Source organism: Phoxinus phoxinus (genome assembly GCF_949152265.1).
Source record: "Phoxinus phoxinus genome assembly, chromosome: 21".
Lineage (NCBI taxonomy): Eukaryota > Metazoa > Chordata > Actinopteri > Cypriniformes > Leuciscidae > Phoxinus > Phoxinus phoxinus.
Genome location: NC_136896.1, coordinates 22,488,600 through 22,515,700, shown reverse-complemented (window position 1 = coordinate 22,515,700; position 27,101 = coordinate 22,488,600). Strand labels below are relative to the sequence as shown.

At 37.5% G+C, this 27,101-nt stretch overlaps 1 protein-coding gene across 1 annotated transcript in view; it reads left to right on the top strand.

Annotated features, from left to right (window-relative positions):
- The window catches only part of grid1b (glutamate receptor, ionotropic, delta 1b), a 434,864-nt gene that overhangs the window by 254,137 nt on the left and 153,626 nt on the right, over positions 1–27,101 (top strand). Inside the window, exon 4 of the mRNA XM_079594461.1 lies at positions 20,192–20,397. Coding sequence (XP_079450587.1) covers positions 20,192–20,397 — 206 coding nt within the window. The remainder of the gene's footprint in view (positions 1–20,191; positions 20,398–27,101) is intronic.

The window sequence follows — 27,101 nt, the reverse complement described above, 5'->3', positions numbered from 1 at the left end:
TCGAACTCCTCCTAGACCGAACGTCCGATTTTCACCAAAATTGGATCGTGTCATCTCCAGACCGTGCCGAGTAATAGTTATGGATTTCGTGTCGATAAACAAAACCGTTTTCGTATACCGCAGTGGCAAAGTTGAGGCATGATGCCAAAATGACTATTCAGGCTTTATATCTGCAATGCCTTGACATATTGACACCAAACTTTGTATGTGTCATTGTCACTTCACTCTGACCACATCACATCAGTTTCGTAACTGCGCCACCTATTGGTCGAAAGTGATAATCATATTTTTAGTTATTGTATGTGATTTTTCAACCATTTTGCCAAAATTCATCTTCAAATGTCTTTAATTGCTCCTTGCTGCAGTGGGTCTCACACTCCCAGCCACTTTGGCATGTCTTGTCGTCTTGTTAGGGGCCAAGCACTGAAGGTGCGGGCACCTATTGTATCTGTTCTGGTTCTTATTCTGCTTCTTTTTCTTTTTCTTTTTCTTTTTCCGACTGGGCGTCTATGGCAGCCTATAGAACCGTTTGCGGGAAACTTATGAAAATTGGCACAGTGATAGAGGACAGCCTGAACTATCACCATAGCAAATTTGGAGTCTCCAACTCATTCCCTCTAGCGCCACCAGCTGTCCAAAGTTTCACTCATGTTTATGCTAATAACTTTTGAACCACAAGGGCTAGAAACAAAATTCTTTTTTCCTCTGATTCCTGAGCTCATGACGATTCGACTGCACCCTATGACGTCATTTTCCGTCATAATAGTTTTTCCGCCATTTTGAATTTTCTGAAAAACCTACTTTTTCGAACTCCTCCTAGGCCGTTGCTCCGAATTTCACGAAAATTGAACCAGATCATCTCCAAACCTTGACGACCAAAAGTTATGGAATTCAAGTTGATTCGAATTACCGTTCTCGTATACCGCGCAAATAAATTTTACGTAGCGCTTGCGAAAACAGACGTAAGGCCGTATCTCCACAACGCTTTATCGGATTCAGGCCAAATTTGGTACATGTCATCACAAGCATGACCTGAGGCTACATGCTGCGTTTCGGCGCAGCGCCACCTACTGGTCCGGAGATATGAATAATTTATGTTTTTGCTTATAACTTCTGAACGGTTTGTCCAAAAATCACAAAAGTGGTCTCGTTAGATTCAAGGCGTCGTGCTGAGTTGACTGATATCCAATTTTCCCATATCGGCCATTTTGGCTGTCGGCCATTTTGAATTATGTGCTAAAATGCTGTATTTTATGAACGCATGAACGTATCGTTACGAAACTCAGTATGGGTCATCAGTACAACGCCCTAAAGGTACTCAAAAATTTATGAGACAGCGCCACCTTTTGGTCAAAAGTTATAATGAAATTTCCAAAAATGCTAATAACTTTTGAATAAATTTGCCTATAGTAATGACACTGACCTCAATAGATTCCTTGGGTTATGCTGAAAACATAGATACCAATTTTGCCATAGTCAGTCAAACTTCCTGTCCGCCATCTTTATTTTCTTTTAAAACCTACTTTTTCGAACTCCTCCTAGACCGAAGGTCCGATTTTCACCAAAATCGGTTCGTGTCATCTCCAGACCGTGCCGAGTAAAAGTTATGGATTTTGTGTCGATAGACAAAACCGTTTTTGTATACCGAAGATGCAAAGTTGAGGCATGATGCCAAAATGACTATTCAGGCTTTATATCTGCAATGCCTTGACATATTGACACCAAACTTTGTATGTGTCATTGTCACTTCACTCTGACCACATCACATCAGTTTCGTAATTGCGCCACCTATTGGTCGAAAGTGATAATCATATTTTTAGTTATTGTATGTGATTTTTCAACCATTTTGCCAAAATTCATCTTTAAATGTCTTCAATTGCTCCTTGCTGCAGTTGGTCTCACACTCCCAGCCACTTTGGCATGTCTTGTCGTCTTGCTTGCGCTTGGCCCCGTAATGGCTGCTTGCAGCTATATTTATTATTATTCTGCTTCTTCCGACTGGGCGTCTATGGCAGCCCATAGAAGCGTATGCGGGAAAGTTGTTCCGGTTTGACATTCTGATAGAGGACATTCCCAACAGTAATTGCACCAATTTTGGTGTCTCTAACTCATTCCCTCTAGCGCCACCACCTGTCCAAAGTTTCACTTATATTATGCTAATAACTTTTAAACCGTAAGGCCTATCAACAAAATTCTTTTTTCCTCTGATTCCTGAGCTCACGACGATTCGACTGGACCCTATGACGTCATTTTCCGTCATAAAAATATGGCCGCCATTTTGAATTGTCCAAAAAACCTTCTTTTGCGAACTCGTCCTAGACGGTTTGTCCGATTTGCACCAAAATTGCACCAGATCATCTTCAGGCTGTGGGGACAAAAATTTATGGAATTCAAGTTGATTCGTCAAACCGTTTTCGATAAACGCGCAAACAAATTTTACGTAGCGCTTGCGAAAACAGACATAAGGCTGTATCTCCGCATCGCTTAATCGTATTCAAACCAAACTTCCTACATGTCATCACAAGCATGACCTGAGGCTACATGCTGCGTTTCGGCGCAGCGCCACCTACTGGTCTGGAGATATGAAAAAAGGCTATTTTTGCTTATAACTTCTGAACGGTTTGTCCAAAAATCACAAAAGTGGTCTCGATAGATTCAGGGCGTCATGTTGAGTTGACTGATATCCAATTTTTCCATATCGGCCATTTTGGCTGTCGGCCATTTTGAATTATGTGCTAAAATGCTGTATTTTATGAACGCATGAACGTATCGTTACGAAACTCAGTATGGGTCATCAGTACAAAGCCCTAAAGGTACTCAAAAGATTATGAGACAGCGCCACCTTTTGGTCAAAAGTTATAATGAAATTTCCAAAAATGCTAATAACTTTTGAATAAATTTGCCTATAGTAATGACACTGATCTCAATAGATTCCTTGGGTTATGCTGAAAACATAGATACCAATTTTGCCATAGTCAGCCAAACTTCCTGTCCGCCATCTTTATTTTCTTTTAAAACCTACTTTTTCGAACTCCTCCTAGACCGAACGTCCGATTTTCACCAAAATCGGATCGTGTCATCTCCAGACCGTGCCGAGTAAAAGTTATGGATTTCGTGTCGATAGACGAAACCGTTTTCGTATAGCGCAGTGGCAAAGTTGAGGCATGATGCCAAAATGACTATTCAGGCTTTATATCTGCAATGCCTTGACATATTGACACCAAACTTTGTATGTGTCATTGTCACTTCACTCTGACCACATCACATCAGTTTCGTAACTGCGCCACCTATTGGTCGAAAGTGATAATCATATTTTTAGTTATTGTATGTGATTTTTCAACCATTTTGCCCAAATTCATCTTCAAATGTCTTTAATTGCTCCTTGCTGCAGTGGGTCTCACACTCCCAGCCACTTTGGCATGTCTTGTCGTCTTGCTTGCGCTTGGCCCCGGTGATTGCTGCTTGCAGCTATATTTTTATCTGTCTTTACCCTGTGCCTTTGTTTACACTGGACTTCTGCAACCGCATATATGTTATAAATTACATTTTACTCCAGTAAACTCATATAGGCTAATTCCTTTTTTCTGTGTGTGAGCTCCATCTTTTACTCTGGCTGAAATGAATGATAACTGTGAGACAGGAGAGATTGATCAAACCTCTTTAGATTGCATAATTTCATGGGAAATTAATAAAAATGCTCATTCTTTCTAAAGAATTGTGACGTTAACATGATATTTTATCAATATATTACTAAATGTGTAAGCCTTTGGACTTAAAGGCTTTATGCCCAATATGTTATATAAGTCTCAGGTGTCCCCAGAATGTGTCTGTAAAGTTTAAGCTCAAATTCCTCATATATCATTTATCATACCATGTTGTAAATGGCCATTTTTGAGTGGAAGGAAAAACATGTTTTCGTGAATGTATCTTTAAATGCAAATGAGCTGCTGCTCCCCACCCCGCTTTCCAGAAGAGGGCGGAGCCTGTACTGCTTGTGCCTCCGACACTCTGCCAAAATCTAACAAAACATCTGTTTGGTTTTGATTATCATCTCTATTGCGGCCCATGCTCATGTGACACTGCAGTTCTTCATCATCATGAAAGTGTATTGTCTGCAAGCGTTTTAAAACCATATCAGTCTACACTTCTGAAATGGATTTCTGAGCGCACACACCCGAAGCACTCGCACAGACAGCTGGCTGTCAGACGGCACATGAGTATTAAACAAATTTATCTTTCACGTGTTATTGTGCTCAGACTGTCAAATACACACAAGGTTAGGTCAAAAACATAAAGTTCACATAAAAAAGTTGGTTAAACGTAAACAGCAAGTAAATAAATTGCAAGTGTATATTAGATATGTGTATTGAAGTGAAATCAGCATAATTTACAGTACCTACTGATATATATGCTGTTAATCTATCAACAAAATAAAAACAGAAAATCACTCACTGCTCTTGATAGAATAACTTATAGTTTTAATAATTATGAGTTATTAAACTATAATAATAAGTTCCCTAGTTCGCCTGCCCATTCAGTCTTAAAGGTTAATAGTAAACGAACTTGGCTTGCTGTCCTTGAAGGAGGCTCGCATCCGAGGCTCGGCTTGAGCTCCGAGTTAAACCCCCCCCCATGATGGAGTTGTGCATAAGAGGATAGAGAATTTACTGGAGGAGAAGGGGAGGAGGGCTGCCGGAAGGATTTGTCAATGGGATGACGTGGTGTCTGCTTATAAGTATGATCGTAATGATTATTGGACTGAATGTTTAGGCTCCTCCTGAACTTACGTTTGGAACTTCATTAAATGTCTTACTTGAATGCTGCTGTTAAATGCTCTGGGGAGGAGATACACATGGTGGACTGTGTATAGCTCACTCAGAGGTCTATGCCAATAGAGTCCGTCAGCAGTCATAGAGTCCGTAAGCAATGTGACGTCACAAATGCTAGAATCTGCAAACGGCTTGTTTTGAGACACTGCTTATTATTTATGGGGATTAAAAAAGAGGAGTGTGTAGATTTTTACCATTATAGGGTGGTTGTGTACACACACTGCCGGCACACATTTATGTTCAAACACAATGTAAAAGTGAAGTTTGCATAATAGATACCCTTTAAAAGCTTAATGGAGTTGTTGTGCATTCCTGTGATCGCAAATAAATGCAAGCAGGCGCGACTGAATAAGTGTGTATGTTCTGTTTTTGTTTTGTTTTGTTTTTAATGTGAGATAATGAATACCAATGATTGAGAATGATTGACTCCCATCACAAATGAATAATTTACCATTACTGTAACATTGTGGTGCGTCCCAATTCGTATACTATCCGTCCCTAATAGTATTAGAACATAGAATTAGTCAAATCGTAGTATGTTGAAATGAGTGTTCCAAAGATGGTAGACCGGATGGTCTACTATTTCCGGTCAGAATCCGAAGTGCAGATCGATTCGCACTCTAACGGCTAATATTGCCCACAACCCATCGCGCGTTGGACGAGGATTCGGTTAGAACTACAAACACGAGTGAAAAGTGTTTAAAAACTACAGACATGGAGGACGCGCGAGTCCAGTGGTTATATAGAGAGGTTTAGATAAAGGGGTTTGAGTGGTTAATTATCAGTATCTAGCCTGACGAAAATGTATGTATGTATTCAATGCTGTCTACATTGTATTGCATTTACAGCAGCATTGTGAACTTTTGTAAATATACGTTTAGCCATTAACTTTTAAATGCATCATTACATTCAAATTGCAAACACATGAGGAGAGTCTCCGCATGAAAGACCCACGACTGGCAGATGAACGTGCTACTACATTTCTCTCTGAAACGGTAGGAAATTAAATTAGATTGAATGGAGGATTTTAACTGTGACCAGATGATTGACAGGGCAGTTTACGGTGACAGGATGCACGCGACAGATCTGACCGTTACAGATGACGAAGTAGTATGTCCCCAAAGCTTGCCTACTCTTTTGCTACACACTCAAAAGTATGTACTTGTAAGTAGTATAAGTAGGCGAATTGGGACGCAGCAATTGTCTTAAGTCTTTAAGTAAAGATCAAATGTTCACTTCTGTCTTGCTCATTTTGCCATATAGCAAGGTTTTAGGAAGCTATCCACATGCTGGTGAAATGGTGGGGATGTGTGACGTTGTTCTATGTAGACGTGTTACTTGCCCAACAGTGGAAACGCAGCTTGATTTTGACACCCCCGCTCAAGGTCCGAGGATAATGGCCCTGCACACTGTAAGCCCTGTCTCGCACTGTCCTGACAGTTGAAAAGCGACTATTGACCAAGCACTGGGCAGGTGTGTGAGGGGTTCATCATTTGCATTGTCAGTAAAATTGACCCTGCAGCTGAGTTAAATAGATACTACCCAACACCTGTGTAATAATAATAAAAAATAACCCAGGAAAATGACCCAACATGCCGAAAAAGAAAAACAAAAATTAGAGTGCATTAATAATGAATCAACCAGCAAAGTTTTTACATTTTCTTTAAAAAAATGTTTGCAGTCAATTAAAAAAGATAAGTACAGTACCTTGCAATGCAGGCCCTCTTATGATTATTTCCCATATGGTTTGACAAACTAAAACTAAATAACGAGTTATGAGTTGCATGAGAAAAACATATTTGTCTCTCTTAAAACAAGGAAAGACTAAACAAGATAGACTGCATGTGGCATGAAGCAAGGCGGGCCCAAGAGCCGTGGCAGCGGAGCAAGGCCAGTGGAGCGAATGTTAATGAGCGACATCTGCGTGACACACCGGTCTCAAGTCCCATAGAGGAGCTCAAGAAGGATAAAAGGAGAAGTGACAAATTCATATTTATTCAAACTTGTTTGACATGGAAAAGTGCTTAGCACCACATCAGGGTCTAAGCAGATGTAAGCATTTTTCCTTGTGGCAAAGAGTCTGAGTTCTGGAGGTATTTGGAAATCTAAGCAATTCTTACCGCTCGCAATTCTTAAGTAAAAGAGTTGGATGTTGCCTGGTGCTCTTTTACTTCAAGATCATTTGCAATTTTTACATTTTACATCTGGAAGAGAGGCGTACACACGTTTTTGTGCATATGTTCTTTCTCTGAATCACACGTATGCACATTTGAGAAATGACCGTAAGATCAAATGTAGGACGGTTTCTACACAACATTTTATAAATGAGGCCCCGGATCTGTAAAACCATGGAGAAAGCTCATGTCAGGGAAGCAGAGAACCACACAACTTCAAAGGGCATGCATGACAATTTAGCAAAAGCCACGGCCTAAAATACACACACATAACACCCAGATAAGGTACAAAAAGAAATAGAAAGGAAAGGACCTTCTGTTGAGCATGGGGATGGAACCATTGTACTGTGTGACAAGTGGCACAGCTGTGTTTTAATGCTTCTTGTGACATTTGCTGACCCCTTTCCCATCTCCCCAGAATAAAATCAATTTTAAGACTGAACCATGTCATATCTCAAATCCAATTTCTCATGGCTATTCATTGCATTCATATTGTGTAGTAACATTGATATACAAAAATTTGGTAACACTTGTGATAAGGTTTCATTGGTTAACATTACTTAACCAATTAAATTGTATAGTCTGTTTACAAAAGTCAAAATGATTCATGTAATGAATTACCCACATATAAGTTTTTTTTTTTTTTTTCAATCCATTTTATTTTTTCTCTCATTCAATCTATCAGTGAAAGATGGCATGATTTCCTTTGGTAGGCGTGCTAATGGAATAAAATAAAATAAAAAGTGTATGGAAAAGAAATGCAGAAACTTTGTTTGTTGCAGAGATTGTGCTCACTGTGGATTTATCTTAGAAATCAACAAAACAAGTAATTTAAAAGCCTATATCATACAACTTTAGCCTCAATTAAGCCCTGAAGACAAATCTACACAATTTTAAAATCTCAAATTGTGGCAAAGTAGAACCCATCTGACAATTGTGTTCAAAATATATAGCATTAGAATAAATGTCATCTTGGCATCTATTAATATTTTAAAAGAGTTGGAGTGGAATAGATTATAAGCAAAGACAAGGGATGGTCTTTTACAATTCCTGGGCTAAACATGAAAAATGACTTTGAAGGAGTGTTAAGATGAAGTGAAGACAGAAATCACTACTGAAGTTACCCTGGAGGGGCTTTATTGATGGCAGAGTTAATGAACAATAACTAAAGGTGTCAATGCCATTACAACATGTGGGCTAGAACAGGAGACAGGTTTTTTTGTTTTCATCTCATTTATAGTTTGCAAGCTACATATCCATCATATAATTAAAGATTTCAGTATATGATAGAAAATGTTTTATTAGTACTTTATTTAAAGTTTACTTTTCATGTATGCTGCCTTTAACATCACAACTTAAGACAATCACCATTGAAGGGTTTGGAACTGTAGTGCTATCAGACTACTGTTAATAGCATTAAAGAAATGTATGACGAAAAATCTTCCTTAGCAAGTTTTTTTTCCCCCATGTCTAAGATGAGACGATGACGAGATGACAATAATGTCATTAAACGATAACTGGGACTATATCAACATTCAATATTGACTAAAAAGGATCTAAAATATTACAGATTGCTGTACAAGCCCCCACTACACGTTTTCATGTTTGCCTTTGTGTTAAAAGGATACATTTTCTGCTCTTTTGTTTTACTTAATCTTCACAATCTGGCAGCCATGGACACATGCTCTCTGTACACTGTGGAAAAAGATCTGCTTTCTCTGAGTATTATAGACTTCCTTGTTTCCACAGACTTGTAAGTTTTGACAAGGGCTTCTGCAAAGTACTAGAAATCCTTTTTGCTGCATGTCTTGCAGCGAGTGACCTATTATCCAACGAAGGAACAGATGTGGGAAAAAAGAGAACATGAGAATGCCAAATGTGAAGTGAATCTGGGTTTATGTCCAGCCGTTATAGAGGCTGTATGTCTCTATTTGTTTTAGTGGCACATTAATGCTAGGGGAATCATGACACATAGTTGAGTGGGTGAAGTGCTTTACAGCTTCATCCTCCTCCTCCTCTCCAGTCAATGCCCACAGAGCCCTGACTGCAAGAAGCTCCCCTAATGAGCCACCTCTAATGGCTGCAATCTTTGTTACGCAACTTGCCTCCCAATCAAACTGTGCATCAACTGAATAATTAGCTGTTGAATTCTAATGACATATTGGGTAATGATGTTATCGATGTCTTTGTGTGTCACTGTGCCATACATTTTCTGATTTTTACCTGGCGGACAATAAAATGGGAGGGAGAAATTCCATCGACTTACAGTGAGGGAGGGATCTGAGAAATATCAAAAGACCACAACATCTTTGAGACTAAAGAGTACCTTTACATGACAATAATACTAAAAAGGGAAATTTATTTCCCTTGCATTTTTCACGTACAGACGACAATGTTGTCAAAACAATCCCAGTTCACATGGATCCGCGAAAATGATTAAAACGCTGTATTATTCAAGCCAGGCCAGTGATGTCACTTTGTAAAGAAACACTATGCGCCTATAAATTGAACTTGTGATACTCATGTGCATAACGTCACCGTTTCCGCAAATTCACGTTTTTGTAGTTTACATGGAGACTATACTGGTATCAGTTTCAAAAACGTGGACTTTGAATCCCGTTTCCAAAAGTCTGCATTGTCATGTACTGTAAATGAACGGACAAAACGCATAAAAAGTTTTCAGTTCTTAGTTGAAAAAGATGTCGTGTAAACGGCCCCTTAAGAACTGAGAAAGAGCGTGTTTGTGGTCATTATGACAGGATGTGTGGGAAATAGAAGAAAACTAATCCAAGTGGAGAGGAGAGAGAACTTTGAAACTGACTGAATCGAGGAGCATGTTCTTAAAATTGTTTTGCCAGAGTGTTTTCTCTCATCCAAATCATTCAAGTATTAAGCGGGAAATGAACAAGCCAGAATGGTGCTTGAGAGGAGTGATCATAAATGCTTTAAACAGAGAGGAAATGTAGTTATTCAATTTCAAACTTTAAACATAAATTTTGTTTAACTACTCTATAACTGTTCAGTTGCCATTATTTTCTGCACTTTTTTCCAATCATATACACATAAACACATTGTTTTTAATTTTGCCAATATTTTTGTCCATTTCTTGGTGTACATACTTATCAGTTTGCCTTTTGATTTTTACTGTTGTCTTGTCTTTTCTGTCAAAACTACCTATATGGGGCAAAAATGACAAAAAAATTGTTATTTTTAATCCAGTATTTTTATAGTGTAGGCAGCTGACTTCTTCACATACTCTTTTGAGTAGGTACTTACTCTGAATAAGTAGGCTAATTACTTCACTGTAAATTCGATTAAGTTCAGTTTACTTAAAAAAAAGTTTGGAAACCGATTGCCTTATTTTTGCCAAGCAAACTTAAAAGAAAAACTGAAGTTAAGTTAATAATCAGCTAAAAGTAAAGAAAGCAAACTCTTCCCAAGTAAACTAAGTAGTAGCCTAAATATCAATTTAGTTTTCTGTCAAAACTACCTAGGCCTATATGGGGCAAAAAATGACACAAAATTAGTTATTTTTAATCCAGTATTTCTATAGTGTAGGCAGCTGACTTCTTCACATATACTCTTTTGAGTAGGTACTTACTCTGAATAAGTAAATACTTACGACCGCTAAAAAGTATGTTCTATATAGACTGATTGTGTGTATTATGGATCTAATCTGGACGCACTACATTCGCCATGTTGTCATTATCGTGTGACCTACCAGCGTCAGTTCACTTCACTGCAATTCATAAATACTCTCTCGTGGCCTCATGGAATAGTAAAGTGTCCATCTAATGCACACTTCAGAATCTCGCCAGAAGAAGTACCTGTAGGTCATCCAGGTACCCTTTTGCCTACTCTTTTTTGAATACTGTGAATAATACTTTTATCCTATACTGTTTTTCAACTTAGGTGCTTAGGTGCAGCCTTCGAGTGTACATCGGTTGAATGCATTATGGGTATTCTAGCTGTTGAGTGTACATCAGCTACAAACCTAATCCAACACACCTGAACCAGCTAATCAAGGTCTTCAGGATTACTTGAAAACAACACCCATGTGTGTTGGAATTGACCGTCCGCAAAGACCCGCCCCCTTTAGTTACTGTTGCTATGTCCGACAAGCTACGCCGTTCTCACACCACACCATGTTCTCACACCACACCATGTTCTCACGCAGTGAAAAATACTGAGTCAGAGGACACTGACAACGTGCTGACACAGGACAGATTAGGTTACTTTTGGGTTACTTTTGATATTAAACAAAGTCTCACCTTTCAAATTTTGTCATTTTTTAAAATAAATGTAAGCAATGAATACCGTTTTGTGGCTCTTTAATGTGTCGTGACAGATCGCTGTAGAGCATCAGTTAAAGCTGCTCGTAAACATATCATCTCTTCCTTCTAGTTAATTCATAGCATCAAATAAACATGAATGAACATAAGAAGGAATGTTTTTTTAACTGCGGAAAGGCGTCAGTACACTCCGTTTTGCAAGTTCAAATCCTCCCATGTTAATCTACTAACTCTTCTGACCGCTTTGTCGGACAAAATGGCGGATGGCGAAGTATGATGGGTCAGATAACCTGTCAATCAAACTCCCCGAAGGGTCAATTGAAGAGCTGGAATTGACGTCTGCAAAACGTTAGCCCTCCAGGAGAAGGGCTGGCTACCTCTGGTCCAAAGTGTTTCCCTGCCTACTTTCCAAAGTGCAGAGGCTCCAACATCCCCATGACCCTACATATGACAAGCTGTTTGGATAATGGATTTATTCTGCCCTGTTTTTCTATTTACTTTTTAAAACGTGTTTATTTTAGCTACTCTAAAGAATTCTGGACTCAACATGGTTCAGACATAAAATTGCAAGGAAGTGTTTCAGGTGTGCTTTGGCACTACTCTTCTGTGGCATTTATTTCCAGCTAAATAATTCATCCTCTGTAGTGTACCTTTTAATAAAAATGTTACATTGAGGATTTTGTGTACTTTTGAAACATACTTAGGGATCAGACAAAGACATGTCTATTCTGTCAGATGAGAAAACCTCAGCATGTGCGTTCAAAGCTGGGATTATCTAAAAAGTATAGGATCCTGCTGGCATTGAAGAAAAGGGCAGCTGAGACCTGAGTGAGCAGAGGCTCTTTTCCTCAGAGTGAGTCAACACCGCACTGCATCTTAAGCAGGAAATATCTGCAGGGCCATGGCGTAATGAAACAAGGTGCCAACGGTACGTCATTGTTCAGCTTTAAAGGGCACCGCAGAAGCCTGAGACAACAGAAATAAATTTCAGCAGAGAGCCACCGCTGTCTCCTCTGATCTGACGTCACTAAAGTGCAAGATGGACACAAAAGCCCCAGCTCAGAGCCACTTGCATAAGTTTCAGCCATGGATGGTCTGCTCTCAGATGGGTCTTTCCCAGAGAGACAGCCACAGGGGTCATTGAAGATTCTGTGGGCAATAAATAATTCACTGTCATATATAGATACAATGACACACTGGAAATATACAAAGCACTTGACTTATATATCCTACTAATCCTATTATATCCTATAGGCTCATTGGAAAAACGTGTCTGTGACTACATTTCTGTAAAATTATATTGCGTTGCTTCATGCACATTTTGTGACACTTTCAAGGTGAAATGTCCAGTGAGTGGTGCTAAAAGTGTGATCAGTTTTATCCAAAACAGATTAACGGAATCTGGCAATGTTTTATTACGCTGAGTGACGTATGAATCACAGCAATTTTTTAATTAAATGTTCAATGAGTGGCTCTAAAAGGTTAATTCTTAATTGTGTTTGAAAATAATAATCCACCTACACTAAACCCTACCTTAAACCTAACCGCCAGGGTTAACAAATGCAAACGTGACACAAAGAAACATTTACTGTAGCAAACATGCAATTTTAGTTTGCTTGTACAAGCATTTGAGTTATTTTATCATGGCTTGTATTCATCTGACTGAAACATGAGCTACTGAACAAGTTTACTACATATGAAAAGCCATATGGAGCTGGTTATGTGATGTAACCGTCAAAAATGTATTAGTTTACAAATAATAGGACCACACAAATAGAACCGCACAAAAATAGTAGGAAAAGGCCTGTTTTTCCCGCCCAATGAGCTTATGTTGTTATGTATTGCTGTTCCCGTTGGCCATGTTTGCAGGTCTTTGGAGGGACATACAGACCATTAGTGAGAAAAATGTCTACACTTGAGGAAAATGGCAGCAGTCAAACCCTGCCATTCTAGCCCTGCATTTATGCACATAATTCACAATTGGCCTATATGGGACTATAAATCACACTAGATTTTAAGCATTCAAAACTATTGCAGACGTATGGGAAACAGAATATGATAAAACACTCCGGTGTTATTATTGTGCTTTTAATAAATAACCGCAAGTAATATAAAATGTAAAAATATACTATCGATTCCACTTTCCCACAACACAGCAAACCACGGCTTTGAAGTTTGTATTCTCTGTATCCAGTCATGAGGTCAATCTGTGACATTTAGATCCTCTATTGATCAATGGTCTTTTCACTGCACGAATTTACAGGTCAGAGATGGCTAGATGAGCAGCAAATGATGAAACTTCAACTTTGTATGTCTGTGTTCTTGCTTTCCTACACTTACATCTGCACAAATAGAAGTGAATGGAATGCAAAATTTAGTTTGACCGCACTTTAATCCAAGGATGGGCAAACTCGGTCCTGCATGGAGCTTGAACAAACTAATCATTGTCTTCAGGAGAACTACAGTAGAACTCTACATGCAGGAGAGTTTTACCAGGCTTGGAGCTAAACTCTGCAGGACAATGTCATGATGTCATGACCAACAATTCCTGCTGAGATGAGATCTAGTAACTTTGCTGGAAGGATAATAATAGGGATTTCAAACACAATAGCCCCTGTCCTTTCATCTGAAGAGACATGTTTACTTTTCTATAGCCATAATTTCCAACTCTTTTGTGTATCACCTTAATAATACTTGAACCATATTAGCACAATCTGTTTCCTCAACAAATGTCCAAAATAATAAAATCAGCCAAGGTTTTTTACTCTTACTCATTCATTGTTGAGTGACAGATGTTATACTGGCCAAGTAAACCGAAAACTGTCTACCTTACTGGCATCAAAGGCAGACAGATGACATCACAGCGAGACTACATGTGTCCCCCAGACTGCTCTCTCTCAGCCAGATGGTCCTGACAGCTTGTCCAACGTAGAACTACATGTCTCTGCAATTTAAACTTAAGCCTTGCTTTAGTACGCCAACTATTAATGAGATGCAGCTTAATTTTCTCTGCTGACATTCTTCAAGCTCCCAGTACAGCTATTATCCTAATATAATAACACAATACAAATATTCCAACAAAAATACTTCCAAGAATCCAAGAAAAATAGCAAAAATGGTCAGTCTTGATTTGAGGAAATGTCAGTTCTGGCGTGTGCTCTATTAATCTGAAAAGAGACACACTGTTCAATACATGTTGATGCTCAAAAACTCAAAAACTACTCAAAATACTGATACTCAAAAGCTAAAATACAGATATTATATCTTAACAACCTTTTGAGTGAGGACATAAGGACAATTATCTTTTAGTGCAACATTCATTTGAATACATTTTAACTCGTGAGCTCAATATTGCTGCCAAAACAGATATTTTCCACTTTTTTTTTAATGATCTTTTTTTTATCAGCATAGTTACCACATTAAAACAATCAACGATAACACTTTAGAAAACTATTCCGTCATTACTCTATAACTACACAGGTTAACAAATTAGTAAGTAATAGATTACTTACTGCATTTGAATGCAGTAGTTCACTATTAGATAATCAATAACTATATTGTTTTCATACCTTATTCGTCAACTTATAACTATATAGGGTCATAATTAATGTGAATAATGCATAATGTATAATTCATTCTAAAGTGAATATCTTGGTAACCCACTAGCAATGACTCGCGTATTACCAAATCCTTCAGAAGGAAACAAAAAGTATGAAACGCTAATACTTACTAATTTGTTAATCAGAGTTTCTTGTTAGTTAATAATAGTTTATTACTAGACTATTAATATTGTGTTACTAATTTGTTCCTGTGTAGTTAATCATTAATGACACAAAAGTATTCTAAAGTGTTACCCAATCAACTCCTTGCTATGTAAAAAACAAATATAAGCCAATAGTAGCTACATGAAGACAGATTATCTTTATTGAGAATGAGGTCTTTGCAATTCCTTGTCAAGCAACATAATGTGTCTCTCATTTATAAATCATGAGAGTTGCATGGAAAAACGGCCTCCGGCAGTCAAACCCATAGCATCCCCAGAGTGGAAACTGAACGCCTCCCCTTTTGGATTCATCTTCTGTTCTTCCCCACTAGCCTCTGTGTTTTGCTATGCTGGTAAAGTTTAGCAAGCTCCCCGCCTATTCGCAATTCCCTGTACACTAGACCCTCTGGCAACAAATGACACAAAATGTCCTTTTCATGTTTGGGGAACCTTAGGCTTTGAACGCTCACAGTAAAGTGTCACCTATTTATTTGACAGATGCTTTTATCCAAAGTGACTTACAGTGCTTTCAGGGTATATTTTATCAGTATTTGTGTTCCCTGGGAATTGACCTACGACTTTGGCGTTGCTAGCACCATACTCGATACGATACGATGCACGTTGGAACTTTTGAATCACAGTCCATGTGACTGCTTCTAAGATTTTTGTCAAAACCAGCTCATTCGAGACCTGAGTATTTGATTCAAGACCGAGACCAGATGAGGGTCAAGTGTTTTCATGACTAATTTATTCAAACATACATTCAATATTTATGACATTACTAACAAAAAAGTAAAATAAAATAAAAAGTAATAAACTATACTAAATAAACAAACAATTATGAACATTTCCTTGGCTAAATGTAACACATTCTTTACATCATGTTGTTCTATTGACGTATGTCTGTATTTGAACACTTACTGTACTAGTATATAAAAGCTGATACATTAACAAGTACCATTGTATCTTTCAGCATATATTATTATGTTTATCATGTTTATTTTGAGTTATAACTAGCAGGAAAGAAGAAGAGAGAACCTGTTAACTCCGTGCTCCAGTTAACTCCACTCCATTCTACTGTTTATAGTCGATGAGATTATTTTTCTTATCACAAGCACAAAGCTTATTGCTTTTATCCTATTGGATAGGAGGCTTGCTTTAATGTTTACCTTATTGTCAAGTTTTGTTTATGCATAAACAGAAAACTGCTGATTAATTGTAAGATTTATTTAAGAATTGATAGTATATTGAAATTAATATAGATTAAATCAGGAAATCAATATTGTCAATTTAGCCCTAATAATTATTGGATTTTCTTTGTAAGGGACTCAAGGGATTTCACACTTGTTAGAATCCGATTCCAATGCTCCCGACTCCATAACAAGACCAAGACAATGCGATATCTGATCTGGCCTTAAGTAGCAATGACTTGATGACTTGTAATATTGTTAACATGTTTATATTATAGCCCTTTCACAATCAAAATTAGGCCAAGTTCAGGGGTTTAAAAAATAATTGATCCGATAATTCAAATTCAGTGCCTCAATTATGTGTAAAAAAAAACAAATACTAAAATAAATTATGATCACTGTAACAATTTCCAACAGGTTATAGAGGACAGGAGAGATGCACAATTTAATTTATGAAAGTTCATGCTGAATTAAATTTTCTGCAGATTTAGTAAAAACAAATGTTAATTGTTGTTGTTTTCTTCCCCAATTGTAAATTATTATACATATTCTGAAATATTTGGAAGTCTTTAAATATGCCATAACACACAATCATAATGGAATGGAATTGTCAGGTTAGGTGCAGGATGCCGAAGACGAGGACACGGGTACTTGAATGTAGTTTAGTTGTATTACTTAAATCAACTCTCAGGAACAAAGGGAAACACTCAACCTTACAACGACGACGACCAACAAACACTAAGGGAAAACACAGGGCTTAAAAGAACTGGGGTAAATGGGGAAATTAACAAGATGCAGGTGTCGGGAATTACTAATTAAACAGACAGGGAAAAACTAACAGGACTAAACCAAAAATCACAAAGACAGGGGGAAACAAGATCACAACACAGAACAAAACACATTAACAATGTGACAGGAATCAAGAATGATCAAATCAATAAACATTAATATTAACATTAACCTATTATTCACTCATCTCATCTGTCACAAAAGGTGGGGACTGTAAATGCAGTGACTGATTCGATACCATCAGGGGACGTAACACTGGAGAAGAGTGGAATTATGTTTGTGCCACAATTCTGCATGCGCAACATCGGACTTTTCCCAAATCACGGAAGTGACCTCGACGTCCAGGTTAGCGTTAGCATAAGCCATCAGGCAAGTGTAATTTAAATAAACTCCTGATGTACTTACACACTTTCCAATGCCTGGTCTTATGAGTACATAACCTATTTGTACTACTGTAGAAGTTTGGTACCATTCCGGGCATTATTAGTGGGGTAATTTACGAGATACAACGTTGGATCCATTAGCACCTGCTCTAAGCCATTTGGCTGATAGTATCTCTATATAAGCTCTAACTTTAATAATGTTCGACCAAGGGAAAACAAGCTTCTGGTGGAGTGTTTGGCTCGAGGTCATGGTGCAAAGGACCCTAGGTTGAAATTACTCCGAACCATCCCTTTAAATGCTGGTTTGGAAACACCCATTTTATCTGCCTCATCTCTGATTTGCTGGAATAATGGCATTATCTATAATTAATTTAGCTTTGTTAAGCAAATGAGCAGTTACATTTTAGAGAGCACAGAGGGCACTGAGCAAGTGAAACCTTCACAGGGAAAAGAAGACAACTGCACACATTTAACTTTTTGGTTGCAAAATTGATTTTCATTGAAAATCATGTCTTCTTTGCAAGATCATTACAATGATCATTCATTATCATTTTCCCTCAAAAGTAGAGTGTGCGCGCATGCAAAATGCTCTTTTGTGTGCTCAGTATATGATCTTGCGGCACAAATATAACTCTAGAGAAGTGCACCCATATGCTTCACATGCACCTCAGTTGGCCGTTTCTTTATTGTGTTCATGTTTATGTTTGCTCCTATGGCGTCAGTTTCTATCTTACAGCCCTTTGTTTCAATGCTGAGAGCTCCCTCTCTCTCTCTCTCTCTCTCTCTCTCTCTCACTGTGTGTGTGTGTGTGTGTGGGGGCACTACTCATGATGACTCACACTGCCCTCAGCACAAGTGGAGGACAAACAAAAAAATTGCATCACAATAGCTATGATTTATATATATATATATATATATATATATATATATATATATATATATATATATATATATATATATATATTGTATTGTATATTAAATGAAAAATAATGGAATGAGGAAGTCCTCTCCTCTGAGATTGATCCTCTGGAGACCATGTTTTCTGGGATTTGTTCTGTGGTTCAGCTCTTTGATTATCTCTTATCCTGCTCGTTATAATTTTCCCATGAGTGTCTTTGTTAAATTTCATTGGGATTTCAACAGCTGGTACTGAAATGGTTGCTTGTCAAATCCATCCCCTTCTCCATGCACAAATATTGCTGCATGCAGTGTAAGGAAGGAAACAGTTTGTTGTTCAGACTAAACTGCAAACTGTCCAGAGATAATTGTACCATAAACATCTTTGTTGATGTCCAGATGGCAGTTTTTATGTGCATTGCTAACACATTAGATGGTAAAATTCAAGCTTTTGTGACAAAATCATAAAAAGTCCATTTCACTCAATCCAGGACTGTATAGCTCAGAAGGACAAAATGCACCATAAAAGGTAGCCCATACATGCACTCTATTCATCTGACAGATTCGTGAGTGTAAATTATTTGTAAATATAACTGTTTTTATGTCAATGACAAAACACTGAAGATATAATGACGTTCAACATCATAAATCTTGCTGGAACACGTCGTAACGTTCCACCTAAATAGACAAAAACATGATTAAATTTGCAAGCTCCATTGGAGGGAAATATTTTTAGTGAATGTACCACTTAAATTTCGAACTGCTTGTCACTTTATCGTATGACTTGGAAAACAGTGCACTATATGCTTTAACTTTAATAAAAAACATAATAATAAACAGTTTAGCCATTCCACCATATGTGCAGAATTAATTATAATACATCAGTGCATTTGCTTGAAAGGTCCTAAATTACATGATAAAACCTCTTCAGCAAATCTTAATGGTATTAAACATGGTAAACGATCCAATCTGTTTATTGTGAAGTCAGTGGCATTGAGTAGGAACCTCCCACATTATACTTCAAATGGATTACAACATTAAGTCAAATAATTTGATACTGCAGATAGCTCATCATTTTTACTGTATGTTTACGTCTCTGTATTAGTATATTAGGGCTTTATATACAGTATGTGAACCAGGCATTGAAACATAACAATTTTATTTATTTATTTGCAAAATTGTGTGGAATGGTTTTAGACATTAGAAGTCTTTAAACAGTGCTGAGAGTACACTCTTATCGGAAGCTAAACTAATCAAATTTACCAAAATATTAAATGAATTAACGTATAAGGTTCAGGGATTTGGAGAACTTTATATGACAGGTGTTTCAATTCTGGCGGATATTCACTGTATCTTTCTGCAGATTCTTTCTGAGGCTGCCATTCATTTACCCACATAAAAGCTTTTCTTTCTGTCAATTAGTTGCCGCTGAGAGGGTGTGATGGGCAATTTGCTTCCCAGGGTGAGGCACAATATCCAGGCACAAAGCATTTAAATACTTCCTGAAACAAGTAGATTTAAAGCAGAACGTACAGTAATAGTTATTTAATTACTTACCCATTACAGATCATCTTTGAGGTCTTACATCAATATGAAAATTGGCTTTTTCACAAGTGTCATCCTCTGAAGATGACTTCATATTTTTGCTTCATTTTAAATTATACATCTCTGGATATTAGTGACAAGAAAGAATCTATATTCACAGGTTTCCATCTGTGACAATTTGAGGGCTACCGTACTTAATTTGTCCATATCTCATTTGTATTCTTCTTCTTCTTTTTTATATGTACTTTTAAAGATGACAAATTGGCCAAACATAACTCATTTTGACAGGCTTGAACCCTTTTTAATTGCTACATGACTATGCCTTGCAGATATCCGTGGACTGCAGGTCTTTCTGGACCAGACATCAAGACAAGGTTTGGATGTATCTCTGCAGCGAGTGGATAGGAACATCAGCGGTGTGTTTTCCAGTTTGTTCACCTCCATGCGCACAGAGGAACTCAACCGCTACAGGGACACCCTCCGAAGAGCTATCCTGCTTTTGAGCCCACGTGGAGCCCAGGTCTTCATCCATCAGGTTTGTGCTGTTATTACCGTAATTCTAGCACAGAGTGGTCACTGGGGTAAGATGAGCCTGTATGCCCTGTAAGTTGTCCCACCTCTGGTAACTAGTTGTCATTTGACTAGGAGTGTATAGCGATTCACTTGTTTTCTTGATGCATCGTTACAAATCCTGCCGTGCATTTACATCAATCTCGAAATATGGATTTTTGAATAATGTATAATGTTTGTTTAAATGCTAAAAATGTATCTAACGTTTTAAGTCAATCCAGCCACTGATAAAGCTGCCAACTCATTGTATGGCCAGGTAACATTTGCGTATTTGCGTTAACACGGTTGTTTATGTTGGCAAATGTGCATTAGGTCTTAACGCAGGGGTGTCAAGCTCAGTTTCTGGAAGGCCACTTTCCCGAAGTGTTTAGTATAAATGCTAATTAAACACACCTGAACCAGGTTATCAAGTTCTTCAGGAATAGGCTGTGTTTGAAATCACCCATTTATTCACTATTCCCTACATTACTCCACTAATGTAGTCCACTTGAAGGAGTGAATTAAAACAAGTGAGTGAATACATCAATTGTACATTCGTTATTGTGGTTCATTGTGAGATTGAATGAATGCACTTGATGACGTCCACTATGGTTTCGGACACCACTAAAAATGGCTGTCCCCTCAAACAGCACCCTAATTACGGGTATAGGAGGCAATTTCGGACACAGCCCTAGAAACTTCCACGGAGGTGTTTTAGAGCTAGTTGGAGGCAAACTCTGCAAGACAGTGGCCCTCCAGGAGTAGTTTGACATATGTCTTAATATACAGTATACACTGCTTTCTATATACTTTGTGTTACCTAAATGACAAAAGACAATCACTTGACTGAATAACTTTTGTAGATGAATTAACGCAAGTTAATTTATACAGTGAAGAATATGCAGTGTTTTTTTACATTTGATTATACAGTTTCTATAGAACTTGAATTGTAATCAAATCATTCATCAGAATTTAATCAAATCAGAATTTGCAACAACATTCATGAATCGTATGAATATCTAACCCAAAGATTCACAGCACTACATGTGACCATAACATAAAGCCCTTTATGGAGAAAGCCATCTTGCCATTGCACGTTCATATTAAGCTTCCATATAGCAAGTCAGAACAAATTTATGTCAAAGCAAATTTACCCAGATTCTTGTGACAGATATTATCCTATAAATAAGTTAGCTAAAGATGTATCCTGATTTTCCAAATGGTGTCTGAAGGGTGACATTGTTGTAATCCTCTGTCATATTACATATTTCTGTATTATATTTATACTTGTCATACAGCAAATTCTGAAATATAATTACATATAGGCTATTAGTACTTAATATATACATGTGAATTCTCTTTTGTCTCTGCCTGGAGGAAAACGTGAGTGAAAACGGATTATGCCCTACAAAAGCTGTCACTTTTGTTGCATCCCTCCATAATGACTGTACAAATGACCTGACAGGCTGGCACACCTTCACTGTCATTATCTCAGCATCTGAAGTACACTCCTCCACTGATCTGAGGTCACACACATCCGTTAACATCACACATTGGTCTTAACAAGCTCTGTGGGATCTGTACTGGAATCAGTCACTCATGCTGGCAGGATGCCCATCACTGCCAAGAGCAAGAGTATGACTTTCTCATGCATATGGATTATGCCATAAGACAATAGCCAGCTGTCTGTAATCTCCTGTGCTCGTGGGAACTGAGTGATTTTTATTAGATTAGCCTTTGATGCTGCATCCCTTTGACTAAAAATATGAACAAAATACAGATTCGATCCTGCAATTTGGATTAAGTGTGTTTTTTACACACCATTCTTTGAATATAATGGGAGTTCATGAGTGATGAAACAAGAAAGTGAATGCGTAAGTAGACTGTAAGTACAGTATCGGATGGATGGATGGATGGATGGATGGATGGATGGATGGATGGATGGATGGATGGATGGATGGATGGATGGATGGATGGATGGATGGATGGATGGATGGATGGATGGATGACAGAAAAACAGACTGACATAAAACAGAAAAATAGACTGACAAATAAGTTAAAAAGACATATATGAAAGTGTCACCGCTAACCATTTAATTACTCCCAACACAGATATTTGGGTATTTTAGGTTGTGTCCATTTTTCGATTGTTTAGAATGATTTCAGATGGCAAATACGTTAGATTTAAAGTCATATTTGCTCCAGCTGTTCTTTACCGATGTGCACTATGGCATAGCCAGTTGTCATGTTCTCCTGTCATCCGTGACAGTTTGTGCTTCCCAGCCATCAGCACTCAGATGCCACTTGAGGTCTTTCCTAAAGACATGTTTTGGTTCCTTAGCTGATAACTCACTTCTTCAGTTTAGCACACAACGGCACGCCACATCATTTCAAGACAAATGACTCAAGTCAAAGTTTACTTAGCTCAGTGACTAGGGTGCTTATTATCAGTTTAGCTCAGGACCTGGAATACTGATCATAGATTATTACAAATCTGACATTCTTACTGTTTCCTCCTGCTGTGTCATGTATTTTGGGACGCTTCTTTGATGAGGGATACATCTGGTAAATTGGTTTTGACACTGCGATATCTCTAGAGTGGAATTTGCTGAACTTTCCCCTCATTTTGATCATTTAAAACCAAGGGAAGATTGTACTTTATTTGGGACTGCATCATAGTATTATTCACTTGTAAAAGTGTTTTTGAGGCACTTTGATGTCTAAAAACAATGTATTGGAATGCGCCTTGTACTTCATGGATAGGTTGATAGAAATGCATTCACTGTGCCTGATAACAAAAGTTAGTATAGTATTCAGAAAAGCATAGTTTTTATAGTTATTTTAACACTTTCCCAGCCAGCGTTTTTGCTAATCACCACAAGCATTTTTGATAATTTTTATAAAAATGTAATGGCCCCCGGAATATTTTGTTGTTTGAATATCTGATTATAATAATATTGAATATTGTAATATATCAAAAGAAAGAACAGAGCCTCTGTTTATGCAGCTACATAACAAAAAAATATATATTCTAGCTTAATACATTCTATTTTGCATTCCCATCGTTGTTAACATTGTCGGTGTTGACATAAGCCTGGAAATAACCTTGTGGAAATTATTTTTTATCAATAAGTACTGTGTTCATAGTGTTCATTTCAGAAAACTGCAGTGAATTGTATGTATAGGCAGAGTTTGAAACAAATACAACAAAAAGTATCTTGTTACAAATTACAAATACTTGCTAATTAAATGGATTAAAATATACAACAAAATACATGTGTGAGAAATGTATGTCTGTCTTAGCCTACATAATTAAATGTCAGCGCTGTTTTTCTGTGCTTCGTGGTTTATGAAAACGGACTACAACAATATTGTTATTGTGGTTAGCTGAAATTAAACCGTTCCCATTTTTTAAGGCATATTGTGATTATATGCTTCAAATGTACCACTGATATACATACAGTACAGTATGTAATATGTTCGTTTGACTTTTAGTTTGTAGTTCTGTCTTGGTAATGTTTCCTGTTTTCCTTCATTCCCTGATTGTTTGCACTTGTGTCTTGTTATTCAGTTAGCCTTTCAAGGTGAGCTCAGTTCTGTTTGAATCACATTCCCTCTTTTCTGAGTTCCTGGCATTACAGAAACATGTTGAAAAGCAAGTGTAACAAGGTTAAATGTTGTAAGAAGAAAGAGGCGGAAACCGGCGAATGTTTAACAACTTCAATCATATAAAGTTGTTAAATGGGATTCTAGCATTTCAGTCTAAAGCAAGAGCATGAGCTGATGGCTCAAATAACAATACTTGTCCTAAGTGCAAGAGGTCATAAGTTCAAATCTTGCATGGATATGTTTCTACTGAGAGATCAGTAACATGGGAAATTTGGTTGGATTTTATTTTGTGAATTTACTGGAATGGCAGTTTGGATTAGAGAAATGGAACACACTTCTGTGACAGCTGCTGTAGTTAAGGGGCAGCTATGATGGGGTCCGCCACTGAATAAAGCAGAATAATACAGTCTTTGATCTTTAAATAGGATCTAGTAAGCTTATGACAGAAGCCCAGTTCCAAACACTAGTGAGCTGTCTTGTTGTCTGTTGTTTAAATAGGCAGCTACCTTCTGAGGCAGCGTCTTCAATGGAAGTGGAACCTCAAAGGTGTCTGAATTCAAATGCTTTACACTCCCCTCCTCAAATGAGACCCAACTGAGTTTGGCTTTAATATAAGTAAACTAATAACATGATGCTTCAATAACCACAAAAAATACATTGCAAATGTTGGATGGAATATTTATATAAAAAATGTGTGAGGCTATGGTTATTTTTAATCAATACATTTAAAAACGGTTTAAAATGCAAGAGTCTTGTCATAGAGTGCATTCTGGGATTGGGACTCATGTGATGCTGCCTTAGAAATTGTTTTAGGTAACACTGTTTCAATTGTCCTCTTTAGACATTCTACTATAAGTAATTTAGCAAATGCATGTCAACTAACTCTCATTAGATATCAGCAAACTTTCTGCTTAATATCAGCTAACACTTTATTGTGATGCTCCCCTAAGCGACATTCTACTGACTATGAGTAACTTTGCAACTACATGTCAACTTATTCTACTAACCCTAACCTAACAGTCTACTAACAGTCTACTAATACTCTGATGAGAGTTAGTTGACGTGGTTGACAAGCTACTTATAGTTAGTAGAATGTCCAAAGTAGACCATTGAAATAAAGTGTGACCTTGTTTTATTCTACCTTCCAGCCAATCACAGCCTTCTGATTTTAGATTCCAGACTATGATTGTTTGATGCAGTATTGTTGTTCCAAGACTATGAACTATCTGTGCAAATCACGTTGTGCCAGCGTGTTCTGGCTATTATAGGCCTTGTGTTTCTGCCTGTCTTTTCTAAAGGGAGTGGTTGATAGGAAAGGTTCAAATGACTTTTGTTGCAATTTGTGGTACTGCATCATGTACAGAGGCTGTGCTGTCCATTTGCGAGTTGTTAAAAAGAAGAGTGGTGAGCCAGGGACAGAACATCTCCTGGGTGCCTGGACATACATGTACTGCTGACAAAACTATCTATGAGACCTTCAAAGTTGACATTTTTCTTTCTTTCAGTCTGTCACGATATCATTCTACCCATTCAATGTCTTTTCTTGCTCTGCTCCCCATATTACACCGACACATACCCTGATTAATACAAGCTGGACATATACCTAAATAAAGTTAATGGAATGATAAATCAGTCAAGATTATACATTTTCTTTCAAGATCAGATTTTAGGTTAAGGTTTATTCTGTGTTTCACTGAACTTGGAGAGTCGCAATTTCCAACTTTTAATTTGGCAAAGGCAATAGACAACACTTAAAGGATTAGTTCACTTTCAAAAAATGTTTTGCTGATAATTTACTCACCCTGATGTCATCCAAGATGTCCATGTTTTTCTTTCTTTAGTCGAAAAGAAATTGTGGTTTTTGAGGAAAACATTCCAGGCTTTTTTCTACACAGAATGGACTTCAATGGCTACCATCTATCCCAATGTTCAAAGAAGGTTAAAATGTCCGTCTCAATGCAGCTTCAAAGTCTCTACACGATCCCAGTCGAGAAATAAGGGTCTTATCTAGCGAAACAATCTGTCATTTTCTAAAAAATATAAAAATGTATATCATTTTTATCCACAATTGTTCGTATTGTGCTGGTCTGCGACGCACCACGTATTATCCACGTCATCACGTTGGAAAGGTCACACTTTTTTTTTTTTATAAATTCACACAAAGATGTCAGACGATTTTGAAGTTGGAGGAGAAAATTATATAGAGTTGTTTGCCCTTCCCTACTTTTTTGAACCGGAGTACACAGACAAATAACTTGAACGTGAACGTGACCTTTCCAACATGATTACGTGAATGCGTGGCGCGTCGCAGACCAGCACAAGACAAACATTTGTGGTTAAAAAGAATATACATTTTATTTACTTTTTAGAAAATTACTGATCGTTTCGCTAGATAAGACCCTTATTTCTCGACTGGCATCGTGTAGAGACTTTGAAGCTGCATTGAGACGGACATTTTAACCTTCTTTTGAACATTGGGATAGATGGTTGCCATTGAAGACCATTCTGTGTAGAAAAAGCCTGGAATGTTTTCCTCAAACCTTAATTTATTTTCGACTTAAGAAAGAAAGTCATGGATATCTTGGATGACATCGGGGTGAGTAAATTATCATGATTTTTTTTTTTAAGTGAAGTAATCCTTTAAATTCTGATTCAGACAAAAAAAATAAAAATTGATCACCTTATGAGCATCGAGCAATGGAAGGTCTTTATGGTTGGAGATTGGAAATATCCAAGCAACATTTCATGGTGATGCCTGTGTAGGCAAGTGTAAAATTGTCATTGAATTTGAATGTGAATGATATTTTAGTGGGTGTCTACTGTAAATCATGGTAAAAATGTATGATAAACATTATTTTTGGTCATAAAAAATATAAAATTAAACAGGACACATTATAATGTGCAGGAAAAAAAGTGTGCAGCTACTTCTGTAACGTTAGCTGGCAGGTTGTTCGGGTCCATGTAGTTGATTGCATGCAGTTTCTCTAAATAACGCTGCTTTGCTGTGTTATTTAGTCTCTCCCGATAGAGCCCCTTTCCTTTTACTTCCTCCTTCTCCATATCTTCCCAAGAAACTGCGGC